The sequence below is a fragment of the Dendronephthya gigantea genome, unplaced genomic scaffold (genome assembly GCF_004324835.1).
Source record: "Dendronephthya gigantea isolate DGI-Jeju-01 unplaced genomic scaffold, DenGig_1.0 000004F, whole genome shotgun sequence".
NCBI classification, from domain to species: Eukaryota; Metazoa; Cnidaria; class Anthozoa; order Malacalcyonacea; family Nephtheidae; genus Dendronephthya; species Dendronephthya gigantea.
The window spans coordinates 137,726-157,418 of record NW_021163014.1 but is presented as its reverse complement, the minus strand read 5'-3'; the positions used below and the strand labels follow the sequence as shown (position 1 = coordinate 157,418).

The 19,693-nt window shown below is 37.0% G+C and overlaps 1 protein-coding gene across 1 annotated transcript; it reads left to right on the top strand.

The window, feature by feature from the left end:
• The first annotated feature begins 13,450 nt into the window (after window positions 1-13,450).
• On the top strand, window positions 13,451-14,622 carry LOC114544232. The gene is made up of 4 exons (XM_028562922.1): window positions 13,451-13,472; window positions 13,675-13,811; window positions 14,019-14,193; window positions 14,351-14,622. The coding sequence occupies exons 3-4, from the start codon at window positions 14,025-14,027 to the stop codon at window positions 14,620-14,622; spliced, it is 441 nt and encodes a 146-aa protein (XP_028418723.1). The 5' UTR covers window positions 13,451-13,472; window positions 13,675-13,811; window positions 14,019-14,024.
• Window positions 14,623-19,693: the final 5,071 nt, after the last annotated feature.

The window sequence follows — 19,693 nt, the reverse complement described above, 5'->3', positions numbered from 1 at the left end:
TGATGCACTGGTTTTGCGATGGAGTAGATTTCTTTGTTTGAATCGAATGATGTGTATAAGTTTGGTTGATGTAAGCAAACTTTTCCTGTTGCTGAATACCATCTCGAATATCGCATCAAACAGTCTATTCCATTCAGCTGGTGTGAACTCCTCGAGTAATCCATTGCTAGGCTGTGATACCAGTCTGTTTTTGTCATCAACAAACCACCTTGGGCAAATGCCTTTATAAACCCCTGCCAAAACTGCTTCCCTAGACAACACATACACCTGTTTGCCGCAATCTGGGCGACGAATGTTATTATTAAAACATAAAAATGACCAACCTTCCTCCTTTCTCATTCAGGCTTGGGACCGGCAATCGCGGAGTTAAGGATCTGCTTCTCACCATTAAACAGCACCACAATGCAATGTCTTATAGTTATATTAATTGATGTTCTTTAAAATCTTGAAAAGGAAGGGAAAATGTTCGAATGTACTCTCCATGAAACAGCACCACAATGCAATGTATTTAGAAAATGTGCGTTTAGAAAAGTACGTAACCATATCAAATTCGTGATTAATAAGTCAAAATGGAGTTTTATTTCAAAATCTCTTTCTTCTAAACGTCTGAAAGGGAGGTGTGGAGAGTAATTCATCGTATACTTAATACTAGTCAAAAACGATTCAAACAGACCCTGACAAACCTAATCATTTTTTCTTAACAACTACTGAAAGAACCTTGGGAAATAAACGCGACACCGCATGTGACTTCATGAAACTGGTTCATTCCCTTCCAGAATATAACATCCCAGGACATGCCTTTCATTTAAGGCAACCTCCATGGAGGAGGTTTAACGTGAAATAAATCGACTGCGCACTGGCACTACAACTGGCGTAGATCAGATCCGGGTGAAGTTTGTAAAATTAGGGAGACGACATAGCAGGTCCTCTAAAGCATATCATTAATACATATCATTAGTGATGTTAAGCATTTTTTGCCCATTGTGCTTTTTATGAACGTTTTAAGTCGCCGTAGTGTCAAAATAGATCTGTCCCAGCTGCATGTCGTAACAGGAATCGTCCCAAATATGCGCATCGCCGTGAGAATATTTGAAAAGAAACTGCATCGATTTCAGGCAAAAGTTGCTCAAACAATGATGGAAGGGTTTCTTGGTTAGAAAACTTGCGCCACATGCGTAACTCACAATCAAGAAAATCGGCATCTGGTAGATCATCTTCGTATTTTTTCAAAAATCGCCAGAAATTCTCTTTCCAGTTCGGATCCTAAATGACTGAGGTTGGCATGCCGTACATCATATCCAGAGTATCCAAATTTCCTTCAGAGAACCGCGCCTGAACTTGACCAAGAAGTTGATCTAAAAAAGGAATAGTGACTGCTCGTTTAAAATAGTCAGATGTTGTATCTGCAGGGACATTAACACGATGCACTTGTTGATTCACGGTCCTCTTCTTAGTTGGAATGATTTTCACTTTTTTCGCCAAATAGACAGCCATCTGATAAAAGCTATGATGTGTTTGCTCGATTTCGGTGCGAAACTCATCTATAATAGTAAGCTATGAAAGGGACACTTTCTTGCGGGCTTTACCAGCATCAAGTAAGACAGATTGGTGTTGCAGGGTCAATGGTTTCGTACACTTCAGACATTGTTCAGTTCAACCAGGACAAGAGAGATAATAAATTTAAATTTCTCCACATCTTTTATCATGCCACCTGCTCTTTGACACATATCTGCATCATTGGATCTGTCTGTACTAATTGCGTCTAACGCTACGATAATAACGACATAACAGCCTCGAAAAATGCTCAACCCATAAATTTTTTATATCCATCTTGTCCAACAAACATTTAGTAGCTTCTGGCGTTTTGCAGTTGGTACAATTTCATTGATTTTCTCCTTCAAAATTAAAGTGCGTTTCGGAGAGTTGTTAAAAAAATTGGAAACACAACGAATGTCATCCATCATGTTCGGAATAATAGGTATTTGGCAACCCCAGGCGGTACAAAGATTTAAGACATTGCCAGTTACAGTGAATGTAGCGAGCTTTCTTATGAACCATCTGGATTCGAATTGCAACCCCAGAATATTTCACTCAGCAAAAAGCTGCGTATTTTCAAGTATTCCACTCTCTATATGGGTCGGAATAAAATACATATTCCGACACTGTATAGCGAGTCGGAATATGGTCAGAATATCCATAATATTCCATAGTATTACATGATAATTTTTACGAGTACAAATTATTGTTAATGGACGATACTCAACACACTATAGACCTGGAAGTTTATAGATTGTCGAAACAAAGAAAGACTATATCACAGACTTTCATTATTTGCTTGCCAAACCCGCAGGCTACTGCACCCAGTATCGTTTATTAACAATGTCCAAACTACTATGTTTGACCTATTCATAAATATAACAATGAAACTATAGTTAAGTCCACAGGCAGTTACCCGTGTTAGCCGTATCTGCCTATCATTCTCATTTGGATTGCGAGCTCTCAGGACCGAGTAAAAGAGTTAACTAAATTTATTTTTAAAATTCAGTGTTTCACGCTTATTATTTCTTAACACTAAACGAAAAACAATGCCAAGAATTAGCAAACCACGATCAAGGGCTCGTCAGCAAGATCGACCATCCAGTACTCAACCGTCTGTCGAAATACCGCAGAATTTGGGCGAGCTATCAATTTTAGACTTGAAGAATCTTTGCCGCGAACTCAACTTTTCCTGCGCTGGTGGCCGTCGGGTGCTTACAACGCGCCTACAGAACGAACGCGAACGCTTAAATACGAATACACCGCAAACCAATGTTGAAAACGTTCAAACCGTTTCAGCCACCAACTCGCCATCTGTTCCCGACGCGAGAGAGAGCTTCAGCGACGACCAACTGGCACAGATCAGACGGATTGTTTCGCAGTCGATCTCATCATTCTTCGAAAACCTACCTCCCACAACCGCTTCAACGCGCGTAGAGGAACAGACGACTAACCCGCCTCCGCCAACGCCACTCGCAAGACTAGAACAGCTTGGTCAATTCCCGTTTTTAAGTTCCAGAGAACTCCAGCAGCAGCCGGCCCCATTTCATGAGCCCGCAGCCTCAAACGTGCAAGCGGACGGGGGTTTCACGCCAGAGATTCCAAGCAAATACGTTTGTGACATCGAAAGTGGTGAGTTTTTTGAGCTTGCTAGATTACTACCAAAAAATTTAAATAAGTCAAATGTTGGTTCCGATTATTCCGACAACGTGGGTTTAACAATTTCCTCCACGGGAATCTCATTAACACCACGCAAACCGCAAGTGCTCACTGACATTAAAGAGTGGACAACCGCTTTCAACACGTATATGTTAATTATTGTTAAAAAGTTCCCAAACCGTGCATCAGAACTTTTACAGTACATGGAAACCATCCGTCATGCGGCAAAAACGCATGGCGGTTTAGGCTGGTGTGTATATGACCATAAATTCCGATATAAAGCTGCCGTGTGTCGAACATTGTTGTGGGCCAACATTGATATGCAGTTATGGTTGCGTATTTTCACCGCTAGCTCCACTCAATTGCGGGAAGATTATTCCCTTTTTTCAAACGGACCCTCAATCAAAGCTGGGGCAGTGAGGGACGGACTTTGCCACAGCTACAACAGGGGAAGACCTTGCCCATTCCGACCCAATTGCCCTTACACTCACCGATGTAACCGATTTGGCTGTGGGGGGAAACATCCTGGGTACCAATGCACACAATCCCGCGAAAAAAACGATCATAACGAAGATCACTCTTCAAAATCCGCCCGTAGTTCCAAAAAGACCAACAGAAAATAGAACTGTTAGTTTAATACCTATTACATATAATAGCAGTAACTTAATACCTTTAGATAATACTATAGTTACGCCCATTCGCGTTGACGCGCTCGAAGATGCTCTGCGTGGGCATTCTGACCCATCATTCATTTTGAAACTCTGTTTGGACTTGCGTTTCGGTGCTCGCATTGGCTACGATGGTCCACTCATGTCCAAATTTTCGAAAAATCTCAAGTCTGCCATTGACAATCCAACTATTGTTTCAACTAACCTAGCTAAGGAAGTTGCTCTTGGCCACACAGCTGGTCCTTTCACCAATTCCCCGTTTGCTAATTTACAGGTTTCGCCGATTGGTATCGTACCCAAAAAGCATTCTGATAAATTTCGAACCATTTTGGAAAGCAACTTTATGCATGTGGACTCCTCAGGGGGAAATAGGGCTGGCTCTTGTCAATTTCACTTACAAGTCTAATGCTCTTTGAATGATGACAAACAAAGCGACATCAAGGCATCTTTGATAAAAAGATTCGTTTTTGCTAGGAGTTATTTAGAATATGCATATCATAATTTACCTGAATTCGTGTACATGTGTGTATAGAGGACCCGAATAATTAAACAATAACTTGTTTTAGGCTGACTTATTCACTATAAGTTGCATGGTGATAGCCCGACTTTCCGCATCAGAAAAATTAGAGATTCATAATTATTTATTTAATATAGTGCTACAATTGTGACCTATTTAGCGTACAGTCGGGCATATACAATCTACAAAAAATTACCTACTTAACTTAAGCTTTTCCAATGAATTCTCAATCTCATGCATATTTGGCCTATTTAGTTCTGAAATGTTCTTACACGAGTGATAAAGTGCAGAAAGTTCCCTATTTTCGAGACTGTGGCTGACGACTTTCATTAAATATCCAAATGAATAAACATCAGTGCGTACTGTTTGTTTCCCTCCACCTGATTTAAGTTCTGGTGCCAAGTATGGGTACTTCCTCTCATACTTTTCTCGCTCCTTCTCGCCAAATTCTGGGTAGCTCTTGCCATTGTTAGCTGCAGTTGCTTTGCCAAAGTCAATGAGAACTGCAGTAAAGCATTTGCCGTGCTTCTCTATGACCACGTTATTCGTCTTAATATCGTTGTGAATTATATTCTTCTCGTGAATATAACAAATGGTTATAGAGAGGTTGTGCAATATGGCCAACCAGTGTGGACGAAGGTCGGAACTTACAATGTTTTCAGACAAGGCAGTGCACATTGTAGTAGATAGTAAGGCGTCTTCAGTTTCGACACTGTGGTAGGTTGTAATGATGAGAAAAGGACTTTTCTGGAAACAGACGCCGAGAAGCAAAGGGAGATTAGGATGACGTAGGCTATGTAGTATCTCAGCTTCTCTGGTGATTTTCGCGTTTAAACTTTCGCTCTTTATTTCTTTGACTGCCACATTGAGAGATCCATACTTTGCCAAAAAACAGTTTCCAAATGTTCCTTCCCCGACTTTTCCATCTACATGTAGATGCTTTCTGTCAAGTTCTATTAATTTTGGTTGGCATTTCGTCTTAGTTTCCTCTTGGCTTTTTTTCCATCGGTAGTGGAAGTACACTGCATGCTTGTGCAGACGACTGTTTTCCTCTTCTAGCTTTTTAATGTTTTCTAAATGTGTACGATTTTCATCGCTTGTATGCCTAACCTCGTTTGCTAAACCAGTGCCAATGGTATCATTCAAAATGTTGTTTGTTTGTTTGCTTCCTTCATCCTTCGCTAATTTACGCAATTTTCTTTTTATTACTCGTCTACGATGAGTATTTTCCCTCCTATTGCCGAGAGAGCGCATATGATGAGCATTATTTGATTTGTTCTCCCTTTCCATTGGATAAATGTTACAGCCTGCATGAACGATTAAGCTCTATCTTCACAACCATGCATATCACAATTTAATTGCATGCATATGGCACAATTATCACAATATAATTGCAAAATCATGGCCAATTTCCGCTTAGGTGTAATGTTTGGCTAATTGGATTCAGTCCTTTCAATTTTAGGGCCTGTTTATATGGAACGTGTAATCCCGACTAGGCGAAACAAACACACTCTGTTTATACACTATACCCGATTTGCATAGTCATGACATCAAATTAGCCATGTGAAATCATGTAAAACTCTCCTTAAACCTTTTTTGCGTTTACGTTTGGTTGATATAAACATATAACACCTCATACACATCATAAATTTTGACAGATAAAGATGCAACAGAGTGTTGATACATTAAAACACCATGTTTATAGCCTTTGATTATGTACAAATCTTGTACAAATTGATTTATAATTCATACTTACGCCGGTTGGAGCTTTTAATTCATACTTACGCCGGTTGGAGCTTTACCAAAGGCGGGCACATTACATCTAATGCGGGCACATTACATCTTAATCTTGCACTACACGCAATTTATTGACACGGCGGGCACATTACATCTTAATCTTGCACTACACGCAATTTATTGACACGGCATGGCTAAAACGGCCCAATTTTATTGTTGTTCAGACTACCAAAACAAAGACCGGGCATATAAATATAAATAAATTAAGAGTAGTGTAAACTTGGGCTTAGGTCGTGTATAATTTGTTCCAAACATTCATACACATATCATGCGTCAACAAGAATTTTATTGGCAGAATACTGGTTTTTTGTCAGCATACATATAATGGATAATTTCATGCATAAATTATACTCTATAGTAGCTACAATCATGAAATATCATCCAGTTTGGTGTCATTCAAGCCCGATTCACACTACACTCAATTTATTGGCACGGCAGGACTAAAATGGCTATCCGTGTCGAATTAATATTATTAGTGTTCAGACTACCAAAACAAAGGCCGGACACTAATAAAATGGGTACCCATTTTAAATCGTAGTGTAAACCGAGCTTTAAAACAAGAAATGTTTTTATGCCTGCAATATGCAGATTTGTGTACATTTTGCTTGAATACTATTTTCACGAAACATTTCATCTTTCATGTGTACAAATGAAAACAGACATAGCAGTATGAAAGCAATAAAAAATTCGCATCAAATATAACAAAATAAACTGAAAACATATAGCTACGTTTCGATTTAAGTCGACCCTTTTAGATCAAAACATCTTAGAGTTTTTTTTGTCTATATTAAGCAGTTGTTTCACTACATTTTATGTTAATTGTTTTCAAGGTGTTATTGAAAAATTATTATAATCACCGATAATCAGGTTTGCGAGTTCTTTAATACAATGTTTCCACCAAGCAATGCCGGGTAATGCTATTTTTGCCACTATTCTAGTATTATTATTCTATGAGTTCTGTTCCTTACTATTCTGCAGCCCACTTCTGTTGTAAAGGATTAACAATTAAAACATTCTTGAGTTGGTTTCCGAGGAGTGGAACTTTACCTTGAACAGGACAGAATCTTCCAAAAATTCGTCCAACAGGTAAAAATGATGCTGGACCCGAATCTTCAAACATATCTCTACACCATACTTCCAATGGCGACTTGAAATAGTTTTTTTTTTCGTGGTCTTTAAACCATGAAACACTTGCCAGAAGATACGTTTCTTGTTTTTTCTCACCATTGGCGCAATTAAATTCAAGAGTGTGCTTTAGGAAGAACCTTACAATAGCTGGCCGGAAATGTGGGTCACTACAAAGAGCTATATTGTTATCATGAAACCAAGATGCCGTGACGTGGTTAGCCCTTGGTGATTTACAGCATGATGAGTCGTAAATTTCACCATATATTTTCATTCTTTCCACTTGCAGATAACTGGAAGACACATAAATCTCGTCAGTTTCTTCGTTTACAGGTAAAATAGACTTGTACATATTCTTTAATCCTCGCAATCCTCTTCGTCTAAGACTTTGGTTTTAAATGGCGGAATAGGTTCCTGAGTTGCCTGATCTTCTTTCCACGAGACGTCGCGTGGATGAACCTGGCTTATGTGGCATCTCGTTTGGAAACCTGCGCTAAAAACCTGTTTTAATGTCCCTGAAAGCTTTTCATTTTCACTGCAAACCAAGTTTACAAAGTGCTTCAAGAACATCGGATATTCTTGGATGGTTGATACTGACGAAAGATAGTCTTCTTCTAAAAACTTTTTCATCATTTGGACAGGAACCGCCTTGTTGTTATGCTGGTATCCACCAAGAATTCCGTTGTACCTTTCGAAAGAAAAGCACCAAAAAGCATAAACTAGACTGTAATCCTCAATACATTGCACAAGGTGTCCATGTAGATGCATGTTTGGGGTCACAAACTCCTCGGAATAGAGGTTTTCGGCCTTGTTACAAAATGCAAGTAAATTCTGATCCGCTTGTTTTAATTCACTTTGATTTATCGTTCTTGCGCACATCAGCCGACAAGCAGAAACAAAAAGCATCCAACACTCATAATGGGCTTTCGGCAGAAGAGTAGACAAGATGTAAGGTGAATACACCAATGTCCAATTCTTCCTAAATCTGAAGGAACAACGATTTCATCAATGTGGACTTGGATCTTTTTCAGATCATCCTGCTTTAACAGTCCTAAATCTACCCATTTATGGAATAGACATTTTGCTGTGCCTAATAGCAAGTTATGCATATGATCTATCACGACAAATCGTACACCATCATAGTACGGTAGTCTTAATAGTTCAGTGTATCAACTACCAAGAGAGCTTTCAAGTTTCTTTCGTTGACTGGATGACGTACATTTCAAAGTTTTTTTCGCATTTTTGCGATGAGATCTCAAGTCCCGATTTGGCCAGGAATTTCTTTCAAAGCCCGAATAATTTGGTTTTGCACCGAAGTGTTTTACGGGGAACTCTTTTAGGCACCTCGAGCAACCACAGGTTGCGTTATGTGCCATAAACCCCGCAACTTTTCTTGCTGCCGGAACATCGCAGGCAATACATAGAAGAGCGACACGTACAAAAAAGCATCTCCAGCCTTGGTGAAACATATGTCCTTTCCAAAGGGTCAAAAGTTCATCAACGGCTGGCTTGAGAATGGAATTTAAATCATGTTTGGGTTCACCTTCAATGAGACAGAGTAACACTACATTTTCTCTCTTGTATCTTTCTTGTCGCGGCAAATCTGCGAAAACACAGTAAATAGCTCCTACAGATCCTGGTGCATGCTTGAATGGGTTAAACCAGTCAACATTCATGATTAATGCGAGGTTGTTCCGATCTTTTAGAAAACGTTGTTCTTCAAAGGTCTGAAAGTCCTTCCAAACTTTGCCGTCATGAATGTCACACATTTCTTCTAATTCAACATCATTTTCAGTCTGCCTCCATTGATTACATATTTCGAAAAAGTTCTTTCGAAATATAAACTTTTTTAGCGAGCTGAACAGGCTTCGGTACACATAGACTTTTCAAGGATACCAAAAAACATTTCCAGTCTTTCCTCTCACTTTCTTCATTAATTTTTCTCCGCATGCATCACATTTCCGTATCTGTGGGTGATTTGGCCACTGTACATTTGAACAGGAGTTGCTAACTACACGACCATCGGGCAACGTTTTTGTACAATGTTCTTTGGAGTACAATGTGTAACTTTTTGGACAGGCAGTGTAGACAGTGAAGTCATCAGTGCTAGCCCCAACTAAAGCGCGAACAGTTGCCAAACTTACTGGAAATGATTCCGCAATATTCTTTATAATTTCTGAACCACTTACATCAGCGAGAATACCAATCAGGCTTTTTAAGAATTTCAGAAGCACAACGATTGCTGACCCAGAAATGCCAAACGAAGCTTGCCATAACAATAGAAAAAGAGACATGGCCCCAATTATTGACGTTGTAGGCAGGGCACATGATTTTTCTTCGGGCGCGTTGTCTTCCCTGTTTTCAGTTGTATCTGGTACATCTTTAGCCTCCCAGATCTCTTCATCCGTGCTGCTACTCTCAGATTTGCTATCATCATTGCTGCTAGTGTCGTCTGCTATGTCATTTTGTTGTGTCCCTGCTAAATTCTCTTGGAATTGGAATTCCACTTCTTTCTCAATATCTTGCAGGGCATTATCTTCACATAATGTTGAAGATTCCCCTTCTCCAAAAAGTACTTGAAATTTCGAACTATCTGGAAAATTTACAGAACCTTCGCCTATAAAATAGAGGAAGGAAATTTAGGGGTGATTTCACTGATGACATGAAACTTTCCAAACAAACATGCATTATTTCATAATTTTCATTTTGCTCCACTTTATCAAGAGTGCATATCATTGTTCACAACTGACTTCAGAGTAAAACAAACAACCTATGTATAGGTCCAAGGTTTCTAAAACTGATTTTACTGATAGCGCTAAGGTTTGTCAATGCGAATGTTTTTTATGCAATATGCAAGTTGAACATCATAAATTATTATAAAGGTATTATACTGGGTTAATTGTGTATGCTAACTGGCAAGTGGTTTTCTTCAATCCATCATAAAAAACAATGCTGAAATATATACTACATATATACGTACCTTCATATACGTCATTGATGTTAGAACTATCCACTCTCCACTTCCCTCTTTGATTATCAATAAAGCGCATTCGATGTTGTCGATATGTAATGTACCTAACATTTTGATTACAATGTGGACAATGCTGCCTTGCACGTACCTTTCCCATGAAGTGTTTATTTCAAACAGTATATTATCGCAATAACTCGTTTTTACACACGGTTTATCGGTAATGCAGTAATTCTATCGCTTTTTTGCATCCATAGCTTTGTCAAGTTTGGCTTAAAAGACTTGCGTGATATGTGAAATCTATACTCCGATTTGTTCATTGCGTTTTGACTAGGGCCAAATGTATAAAAAGTCCATTTTTGTATAGGTATAAATAGGGTTAGGGTTGTTGTGATATTGGTATGTTTTGAATGAGATGAATATATCATGCATCACGTGAAATTTGAATTTGTATCGAATACGTCGTGTTTCATGATTAAAAGGGAGCATTAGCTACATATATATAAACTGTGCTGTATCATTATACTACATACAATCATAGATTATGTAAATTTAAGAGCGGCTTGTCTGTCTGGTACCGAATGGAATGAATTTCATACCAATAATCACAAAGAAAACATGCCAAAGCTCACTAATTTTGGCTTGAAACTTGAACGAAAATAAAATGAAACATTTCGGCATTGACAAACAAGCGCATGATATCATATGGGATTAAAAAATTGTGTTACTATCATAATCCATTTTATTATTAATCGTGCAATAATCAATTTAGAGCACTGTCAGAATATGGCACGCCGATTGTAGCAATATTCAAACCACCAATATATGCTAAATTCAATGAAAAATCTAACCAATTCAATAAAAAATCTTATTCAATTCAATAGAAAACTTATTTTAATGCAATAAAAAACTTATTCAGTTCAATAAAAAATATTCAATTCAATAAAAAATATTCAATTCAATGAAAAATTCAATTCAATGAAAAATTCAATTCAATCAAGCGCGGTCGCTAAGCAAACTTGTCGACGGTTTCCATGACAATGGCTGCCATATTTTTGCATGTAATTTTCCCGCGGTTCCTGCAAATTATCTGTGTTTTGAAAATGGACAACGTTAACAATCGTTTGCGTTATCTTTCTCGCCATTTGACGGAAGCCAGTAATATAATATCCACTTTAATTGAACAATCTGATGCACCTACAACGTCTGCACCATCTCCTGCAACTACAACAACAAGTATGTCCAGTACAACGTCTGTCGGCTCTGTATTAAGTCGGGCCCGAGCAATGATTTCCCAATCAATATCTAATGGTGCTTGTTCACGACTTGGAAGAAGAGAACGTTTGAGAGCTACATCTCATCAGCAAAATCCACCGAAAAAGCAGAAGAAGGACGAGCAAAAAGTGTTTGAGTTTGTAATTGTCGATATAAGAGAAGGTGAGGCAAATTCGTGGTCATTCTCGGAAGACATCGTTTTACTGCGAGGAATTATTGAAATCAGTAACAGCTCAGGCGAAAAAGAAGTGCGAGAGAAAATTGGAACAGCAGCTCGAATGAAATACAGCGTTCTCAACAACGAAGATTTCGAATTCTTGCGAGCTACAAGACGAGTGTTGACCAAACCGGTCAACAGTGGAGCGTACGACTTCAAACAGGTGAAGTTGTTGGCTGGACAAGGTTCTATTTATTTAAAGCTAAAAGACCACATTTACTGTTTATTACAAGAAGAAGAAACAAATGTTGACGACGACGGTATGTTTTCATTGTTTTGAGCACGTATGTAGCTCAGTAGTAGCTATAAATAAATGGCAGGAGGGCGATGCTATTAAAACCAACAGGCTCACAAGTCATGAATTTTACATAAGAATTGCTCTGGTCACAAATCCTGCATGGCCATAGAGCAGCATGGAGGATTCCACCCCTCGGCCCCCTCCCATGCAACTTCTGTGTGGATTATGCCTTGGATTATGTAACAAGGAAATAGGAATTAATTAGGGGAGGCCCCAGTGGCAGGTTCAGGGTAAGTCAGAATAAATTACATGGCCTAGTAATTTATATTTACCCTGGTTTACCCTGGATTTCCCCTGGACAACCCCCCTTTCAATACTGCTGGTCTATCATGTATAGTAAGTCAACTTCAAAAGAAAGAGTCAATTGTTTGTATTTCATGTTTATAGGTGTTAGTTTCATGACTTGTATTTTCATGACATGACTTTCATGCAACCTTCTTTATTCTGCGATTGGTTCTGATTCGTGGAATACATGAATGTCAACCTGAACCAACATCTGAAGCTTCGTCAAGAATTGTTGAGAATTGTTCCGTTGTTGCTGGGCCTGAAAATGCCAAAGTTGATGACCTTGCTACAATGACAGTTAACTATTGTACATCACATAATATTGAAGATCCTATAGAGGTACTGAGGTATTTTCAAAAAATCATGGTTGAAGGCAGAGCCTTGGGCATTCAAGATGTTAATTTGGTTGAAGAAGGAGAAACCAACCTCATAATGGTTGACCGCTATAACATATTAGAAACATCATTTGAAGAGATAAAATCCTTGGAAAATTTACGCAAAACACTTGAAGTGCAGTTTTATGGGGAAGTAAGTTTGTTAAGCTTTCACTGTTTTTTTTTTCCTTTTCGTATCATCTAGATACTTTTCTATTAACTGCCCATATATACATGTAAATTATGTATTGTTATGTTTATGGTTTGGGGATAAGGGTTAGGTTTTTATTTGGGTCTTCCATAAATTTAAAGACAAATACCATAACCATACCTAGCGCAAATCAACATTGAACCGAAAAAGATTGTAGAAAAATGGCCAAACTTAATAACCCAGTCACAGACCTTAGAAGCATCAAATGTAGACTTGAACATTGACCTGACAGATATATATATATATATATATATATATATATATATATATATATAATATATATATATATATATATATATATATTAGATTAAAATACTTTAAAGCATTGCATCACCTGCAGTGCATACAGGTCACATGCCCATACTCTATCTCATTAAACATTCACCAGTGCATGTAATGTAATTGGTAGACAGCACAAGACCTTGGAGGACCTCGAAAGGAGTTTTTTTCGATTGTGGTTCAAGAAATATATAACAAATACTTCAAAAATGGCTTAAAAGAATATATTTCTGAAGACTATTGTACAGCAGGAATTATATTAGGTAATTATACATATAAATATAGGGAGTTATAATGCAATTAAAAACCAGATATCAAATTTGCCCACACCCCCAATGAAAATGATTTCAGACTGTAATACAGAAAAAGACTCAAAGCAACAATTTGAAAGCTCAAAAAATTTCAATGCAACATTTAGCTTACATTGCCTCTAAAATATAAAGTATCAATGTAATTTGTCTTTAGGACTCAGCATATTACAAAATGGAAAAATACCTTACTTTCTAAGTGATAGTTCCCTGAAAATTGTTTTTCATTCTGTTCCTCTGAATGGTTGTCTTCATCAACTGCGTCTGGGTTTTGAAAAACTTGGCATATATCAGGTACTTAATCCAAAAAATGTTCATAATTGAAATTGCTATTTATCAAACCAAGTGAATATGGGTTAATAAACAATTAATAAGGCATGGTCAACCAAAATAGATTGCACGTTATTGTTTACATCAGGTGAAATTTACAACTTGGTTCAGGACAGCCTGTGCATGTTAATGCCAATTATTTATATTTAATTGAATAAATATGTTTATTAGGTTGGAATGCAGTTACCAAATTTCCTAAATATCTTCAATCACAGACAAACCAACCTGACCTTAAGATCATTTGTCAACCTATTTAAGCCCATTTTCAGCGAGGAAGGCTCCAACAAAAGAAAATTTGAAAATGATGTTTATGCAGTGTTTGTGAAATATCTTAGAAAGGTTGCAAGTAAGAATTAAGTTACTGGGACCGAATATAATTTGCGTTTAATTTATTCAATGCCATTTGAATAGAATTTAGCTGTAATTTTATGCATGCACTCCTAACTTTTTATCGACTTTAATATAATATTTAACCACTTCTAATTTTAAATAATTTCTTGCAGATGGTGAACGTAGTGGTATTTCACTGAATACTATATTGCGATTTGCTACATGTGATGATGAAATACCTCTTTTAGGCTATGAATACTTAGCAAAACCATCAATCACGTTTTATGAAGTTCCTGAAAACAAGTCATTCTTTCCTACTGCAAATACATGCTGTAGTAAATTACAGTTACCAAGACCTACAATTGAAGTAGGTCTCCCAGATGATGATACGCTATTTAATTTCTATGACATGGCTTTCGTTAATGAATATTTTGGACATAAGTAATACATATACCTTAAGTCCTTAACTAAAGCAGTAAAACTAATTGCTTAATTTGTGTTCTGTTGATAAGGTATAATAATTATCTGCCAGTCAGATAAAATTTTCTGTGTTATTGTTATTTTTGTTAGTAGAAACGGTATATAATTATATAATTATGTATCAACTCTAGATTTTGAATCATGAAACATTTTTAAAAGATTCTTTGTTTTATCAGATGTAGACTAAATAAGAGTATTGTTACTATTGTATATAATAAAAAAAGTTATGATTTGTTTCTACAGCTATAGTTGTAGAATTGTGTGGTTTATAAGTATAATTACTAGCAATGTTTATCTCTAATGTGTTTCATCTGCATTCAGCAACCCTTGAATTAGGGTAAGTGCTTCTAGGTACACATCAATTCCCATATTATTGGAGTCTCTTAAGGGATTTACTACTTGCAGAACTCTCATGAATCCTATGTCAGGTGTTTCATAAATGGGAGAAACAACAACATTGTTATCACTGTCTTCAAATGGTGAAGGCGCAAAAGGATCATATCCATAATATTGCAAGTCATCTGGCGTTTCATCTAAGACATCATGTTTTAACGGATTTTCTTCATTCATCATTCCATTAAGCCACATTTGATTGGGTGACCAATTATTAGCTGTTCTAACACCATGCTCATTAAAAGCTCTCTTGTATTCATGGAGTGCTTGGTTGATTCTGGGTAAGAATACATAGTGCATTATAAACACATGTGTGGGGTTATCTAGAAATAAATACCCGGCATCTTCCATTGCGTAAAACACGTAGTAGAAATAATGTAAAACACAACGAAATACATCGCGCCATAATCGTTCGATACGTTGATTGTGAGTCGAGGGTCCTGCAATAAAGCTTCCTCTCCCTTCCCCTCTTGCCTCAACCATAGCATCACAGACAAGGACATTCTCAACGCCTCTGTCTACGCGTATGCGTGATGGCCATAATCCACCATCTTCCTCAATTGCATTCAAAAAATGAGAAAGGACTGTTTCTGACAAGTTGTTAGTGCTACAGTGTAAGAAGATTACTCTCCTAGAGAAACCGTCGATACAACCATGGACAACAAAGCCCCAGCGTATGAGCGAATGATGCCCGTCTAAATGCCAAAGAGAGTTTGGCCATGGGACATAATACTGCCTTCGGTGAACAATTGCTCCCCACCGTCGCATCACATTTTCTGGGCTTAGACGAGGGATGCATTCCCGTACGCGCTGTCTCTGAACACGGATTCCAAGGGAACGTAAGTATCCTATAATGTATACTTGCCCTGAATTATTCCCATGCCGATTAATGTAACTAGAAACCAGCGCATCCAGTTCATTATCAGATATTAGAGTAAACTCCACTAAGTTTGTGAGGCCCATATCTCTTACTCTTCTGTGAACAGTCCATCTGGATACACCCAATATCTGAGCAATTTTTGTCCACGAAAAACCATAACCTCTCAGGTCTTCTAGCATCTCTGCTGAGATGTTAAATGATGGTCTTCCTGGTTCACCCGTTTGCCTCACTTCGCAATTTAATATTGAAATCACAGTCGGCCTTTCTAGTAACTCAAATTGACGGAGCTGAATGATGGTTAATAATTCTGAGAAAATTCCAGCCAAAGTTGCCCAAGTATGTCTATCGGCGTCATCATCTTCAGCAACAGCTCTAAGGAAACTCACAACTTGGTCAAGCACGGTTATTTGGCATAGCATAGAATTTGAATCAACCTCACCGTCAATATTTCCCAACATTTGCTCTATTCTTTCCAAAATAGAAAGCAAGAGATTCAGTAGCTCCACTTCTAACTCTGCAGTTATTTCTGCATCTAATCCGTTGTCACTAATGATATTTGTTTCTTCTGCAGAATTCATACGTATTGCGATTTATGAAACAACTATTTTACACTCAAGGAAAGAACTCCACTAGTATCTGATGATCTGATTTAAAAAATAATGGCAGCCGTTGTCATGGAAACCGTCGACAAGTTTGCTTAGCGACCGCGCTTGATTGAATTGAATTTTTCATTGAATTGAATTTTTCATTGAATTGAATATTTTTTATTGAACTGAATAAGTTTTTTATTGCATTAAAATAAGTTTTCTATTGCATTGAATGAATTGAATAAGTTTTTTTATTGAATTGGTTAGATTTTTCATTGAATTTAATATATATTGGTGGTTTGAATATTGCTACAATCGGCGTGCCATATCAGAACAATAATTGAGCAAAAAGAAGACCAAGACGGTTTGGAAACATTTGACGTGGAAGAAAGGTATTATGTGTTCACTTTCTGTAATTTTAACGCTGTGGTCACCGTATATGCATACAAGGAATAAAAAGGAAACTGTGAACCTAAACAAAAAATGGGAAAAATTGTGTTTGGTTATAGCTTCCGGCTGGGCTAAATTTGCCAAATAAATTATTTTTCTATGCTATGTTTAGCACGGTGATTATATATGAACTACAGGGATACAACCTTGGTGAAACCAAAATCTTTCATATATAGCATTGTCATAGACTAAGTCCCATTTTTCAATGCAGTTTTTTGTCTTTCATATAACAAATACCCCAAATACCGACTGTATCGAAAGCCATGCATGCATTTTAATTATCGCGCACGTTGAGTGGCTATATTAATTTGAAAATATGCTTTGTATGCACTTTATCATCAATACATACTTATACGTATATTACAAGGAACAAGTGTATATTATATTATAAATATAGAAAATGGTTTTAGAAAGGCAACAGGTTATGCTTGAATACAGTCAGTTGCGTATAAGTGCACGCATAAAGTGATTACTAATGTTTCAAACCCTTTTCCTAATTGATGTAGATTTCCTTTTATTTTTGATTTCAGAGCAGACTCCCCAACGAATCAGATGAAGATTAAGAGTCTCGCAAGAGAGGTTTATGTCGCAGAAAAAAATTTGGGAAAAAAGACTTCTTTTGAGACGGCAAAAGGTTTGTGTATGTAGCTTTTTATACCATGCATGCAAGAATTGGGAACCAGGAAAGACAGCAGATTAGCTAGATATTTCATTAATACGTGTGCTTCTCCTCTACCCAGCTTTTTACAAGGTGACCATTACATGATGTATATATTAAGTATTTCAATTTGATAAGCGCAAACGTATATATCTGCACTTCTCTATAGGATAACTAAATTGTAATAGAAAATCTGGCTCGTGTCCTGATGTTTCGTCTGAATGCACACAGATTGATCATTGCATAATGTATATTATTAATTAAGAAACACTTTCTGCTAAATTCAGTTGCATATACATAGTTTCAGAAATCACAGTTTTGTTAAACAGCAATGTCCGATCAATTGTGATTGTACAAATTTATGCTAACTCTTTATCTCTTTATCTTAATATCGTAAACACTACAGTATTTCACTTCAAATTTGTAAATATCTTCTATATACCATAAAAAACTTTTCTTCTGCCTGATAATCTTCATTTAATAATTACTGTAAATACCAAAGTAATCTAAAAAGAACACAACTAGTGGCCTAGTTACAAAAGCCTGCAAAGGTTTCTAGTAGGTCTCTAGCCCAAATATCTATATTGTAATAATGTATTAATATTAATATTTGTAATGTACATGGGAAAATAAAATTTAAAAAAAAAATATATATATATTAAATATTTTAATTTGATAAGCGCAGAAGTATATATCTGCACTTCTCTATAGGATAACTAAATTGTAATGGAAAATCTGGCTCAAGTCCTGATGTTTCGTCGGAATGCACACAGATTGATCATTGCATGATGTATATATTAAATATTTTAATTTGATAAGCGCAGAAGTATATATCTGCACTTCTCTATTATAGGATAATTAAATTGTAATATGCTCGTGTCCTGATGTTTTGTCTGAATGCACACAGATTGATCATTGCATGATGTATACATTAGATATTTTAATTTGATAAGCGCAGAAGTATATATCTGCACTTCTCCATAGGATAACTAAATTTCAATGGAAAATCTGGCTTGTGTCCTGATGTTTTGTCTGAATGCACACAGATTGATCCTTGCATGATGTATATATTAAATATTTTAATTTGATAAGCGCAGAAGTATATATCTGCACTTCTCTATAGGATAACTAAATTGCAATGGAAAATCTGGCTCGTGTCCTGATGTTTCGTCTGAATGCACACAGATTGATCATTGCATGATGTATATATTAAATATTTTAATTTGATAAGCGCAAAAGTATATATCTGCACTTCTCTATTATAGGATAACTAAATTGTAATGTGAAAATCTGGCTCGTGTCCTAATGTTTCGTCTGAATGCACACAGATTGATCATTGCATGATGTATATATTAAATATTTTAATTTGATAAGCGCAGAAGTATATATCTGCACTTCTGTATAGGATAACTAAATTGTAATATGAAAATCTGGCTCGTGTCCTGCATGATGTTTCGTCTGAATGCACACAGTTTGACCATTGCATGATGTATATATTTATAGTCTTTCACATGATCATGATCATGCCTGCAGGCTACTTATTTTCGTGTAGAAGCGGTCAAGATCCACTTTCAATCCAGAAAGAAATTGGCGCGCAATCCCATCACACCAAGGAAAAAGAGAAGAATGTGCATGCGAAGCAGAAGGGAAAGGGTATGTCAAAATCGTTTTCCAGAAGAAGCAACGACACGTTTAATATAATTTATTCCGTTGATAATGACTTTTTTGTTTTGTGTGACTTATTTAGTTGTTGGAAAGGCGATTAAAAGTTGTAACAGAGGAAGAACTGGAAGAATTTGGTGCAATTCTGAAAGTAGGGTACATGTCAGAGGATGAAGATGACACTGATGGGGAAGGTTGGCGCCACTTGGAATTGCCTTGGAGAACGAACAATGTGACGCAGTTCCTTAGGACTTTGGACAGTCGAATTAAGGATACCAAGAAAGAATTTATGAAAGAACGGACAAAGAGAACCAGTTCTGGGTTATCTTTTAAGAGAGCGCCTAAAGATGTTCCTACATGGGCTGTGAAGCAATCTCTGCGGACAGAATTTAATAAGTCAGCCAGT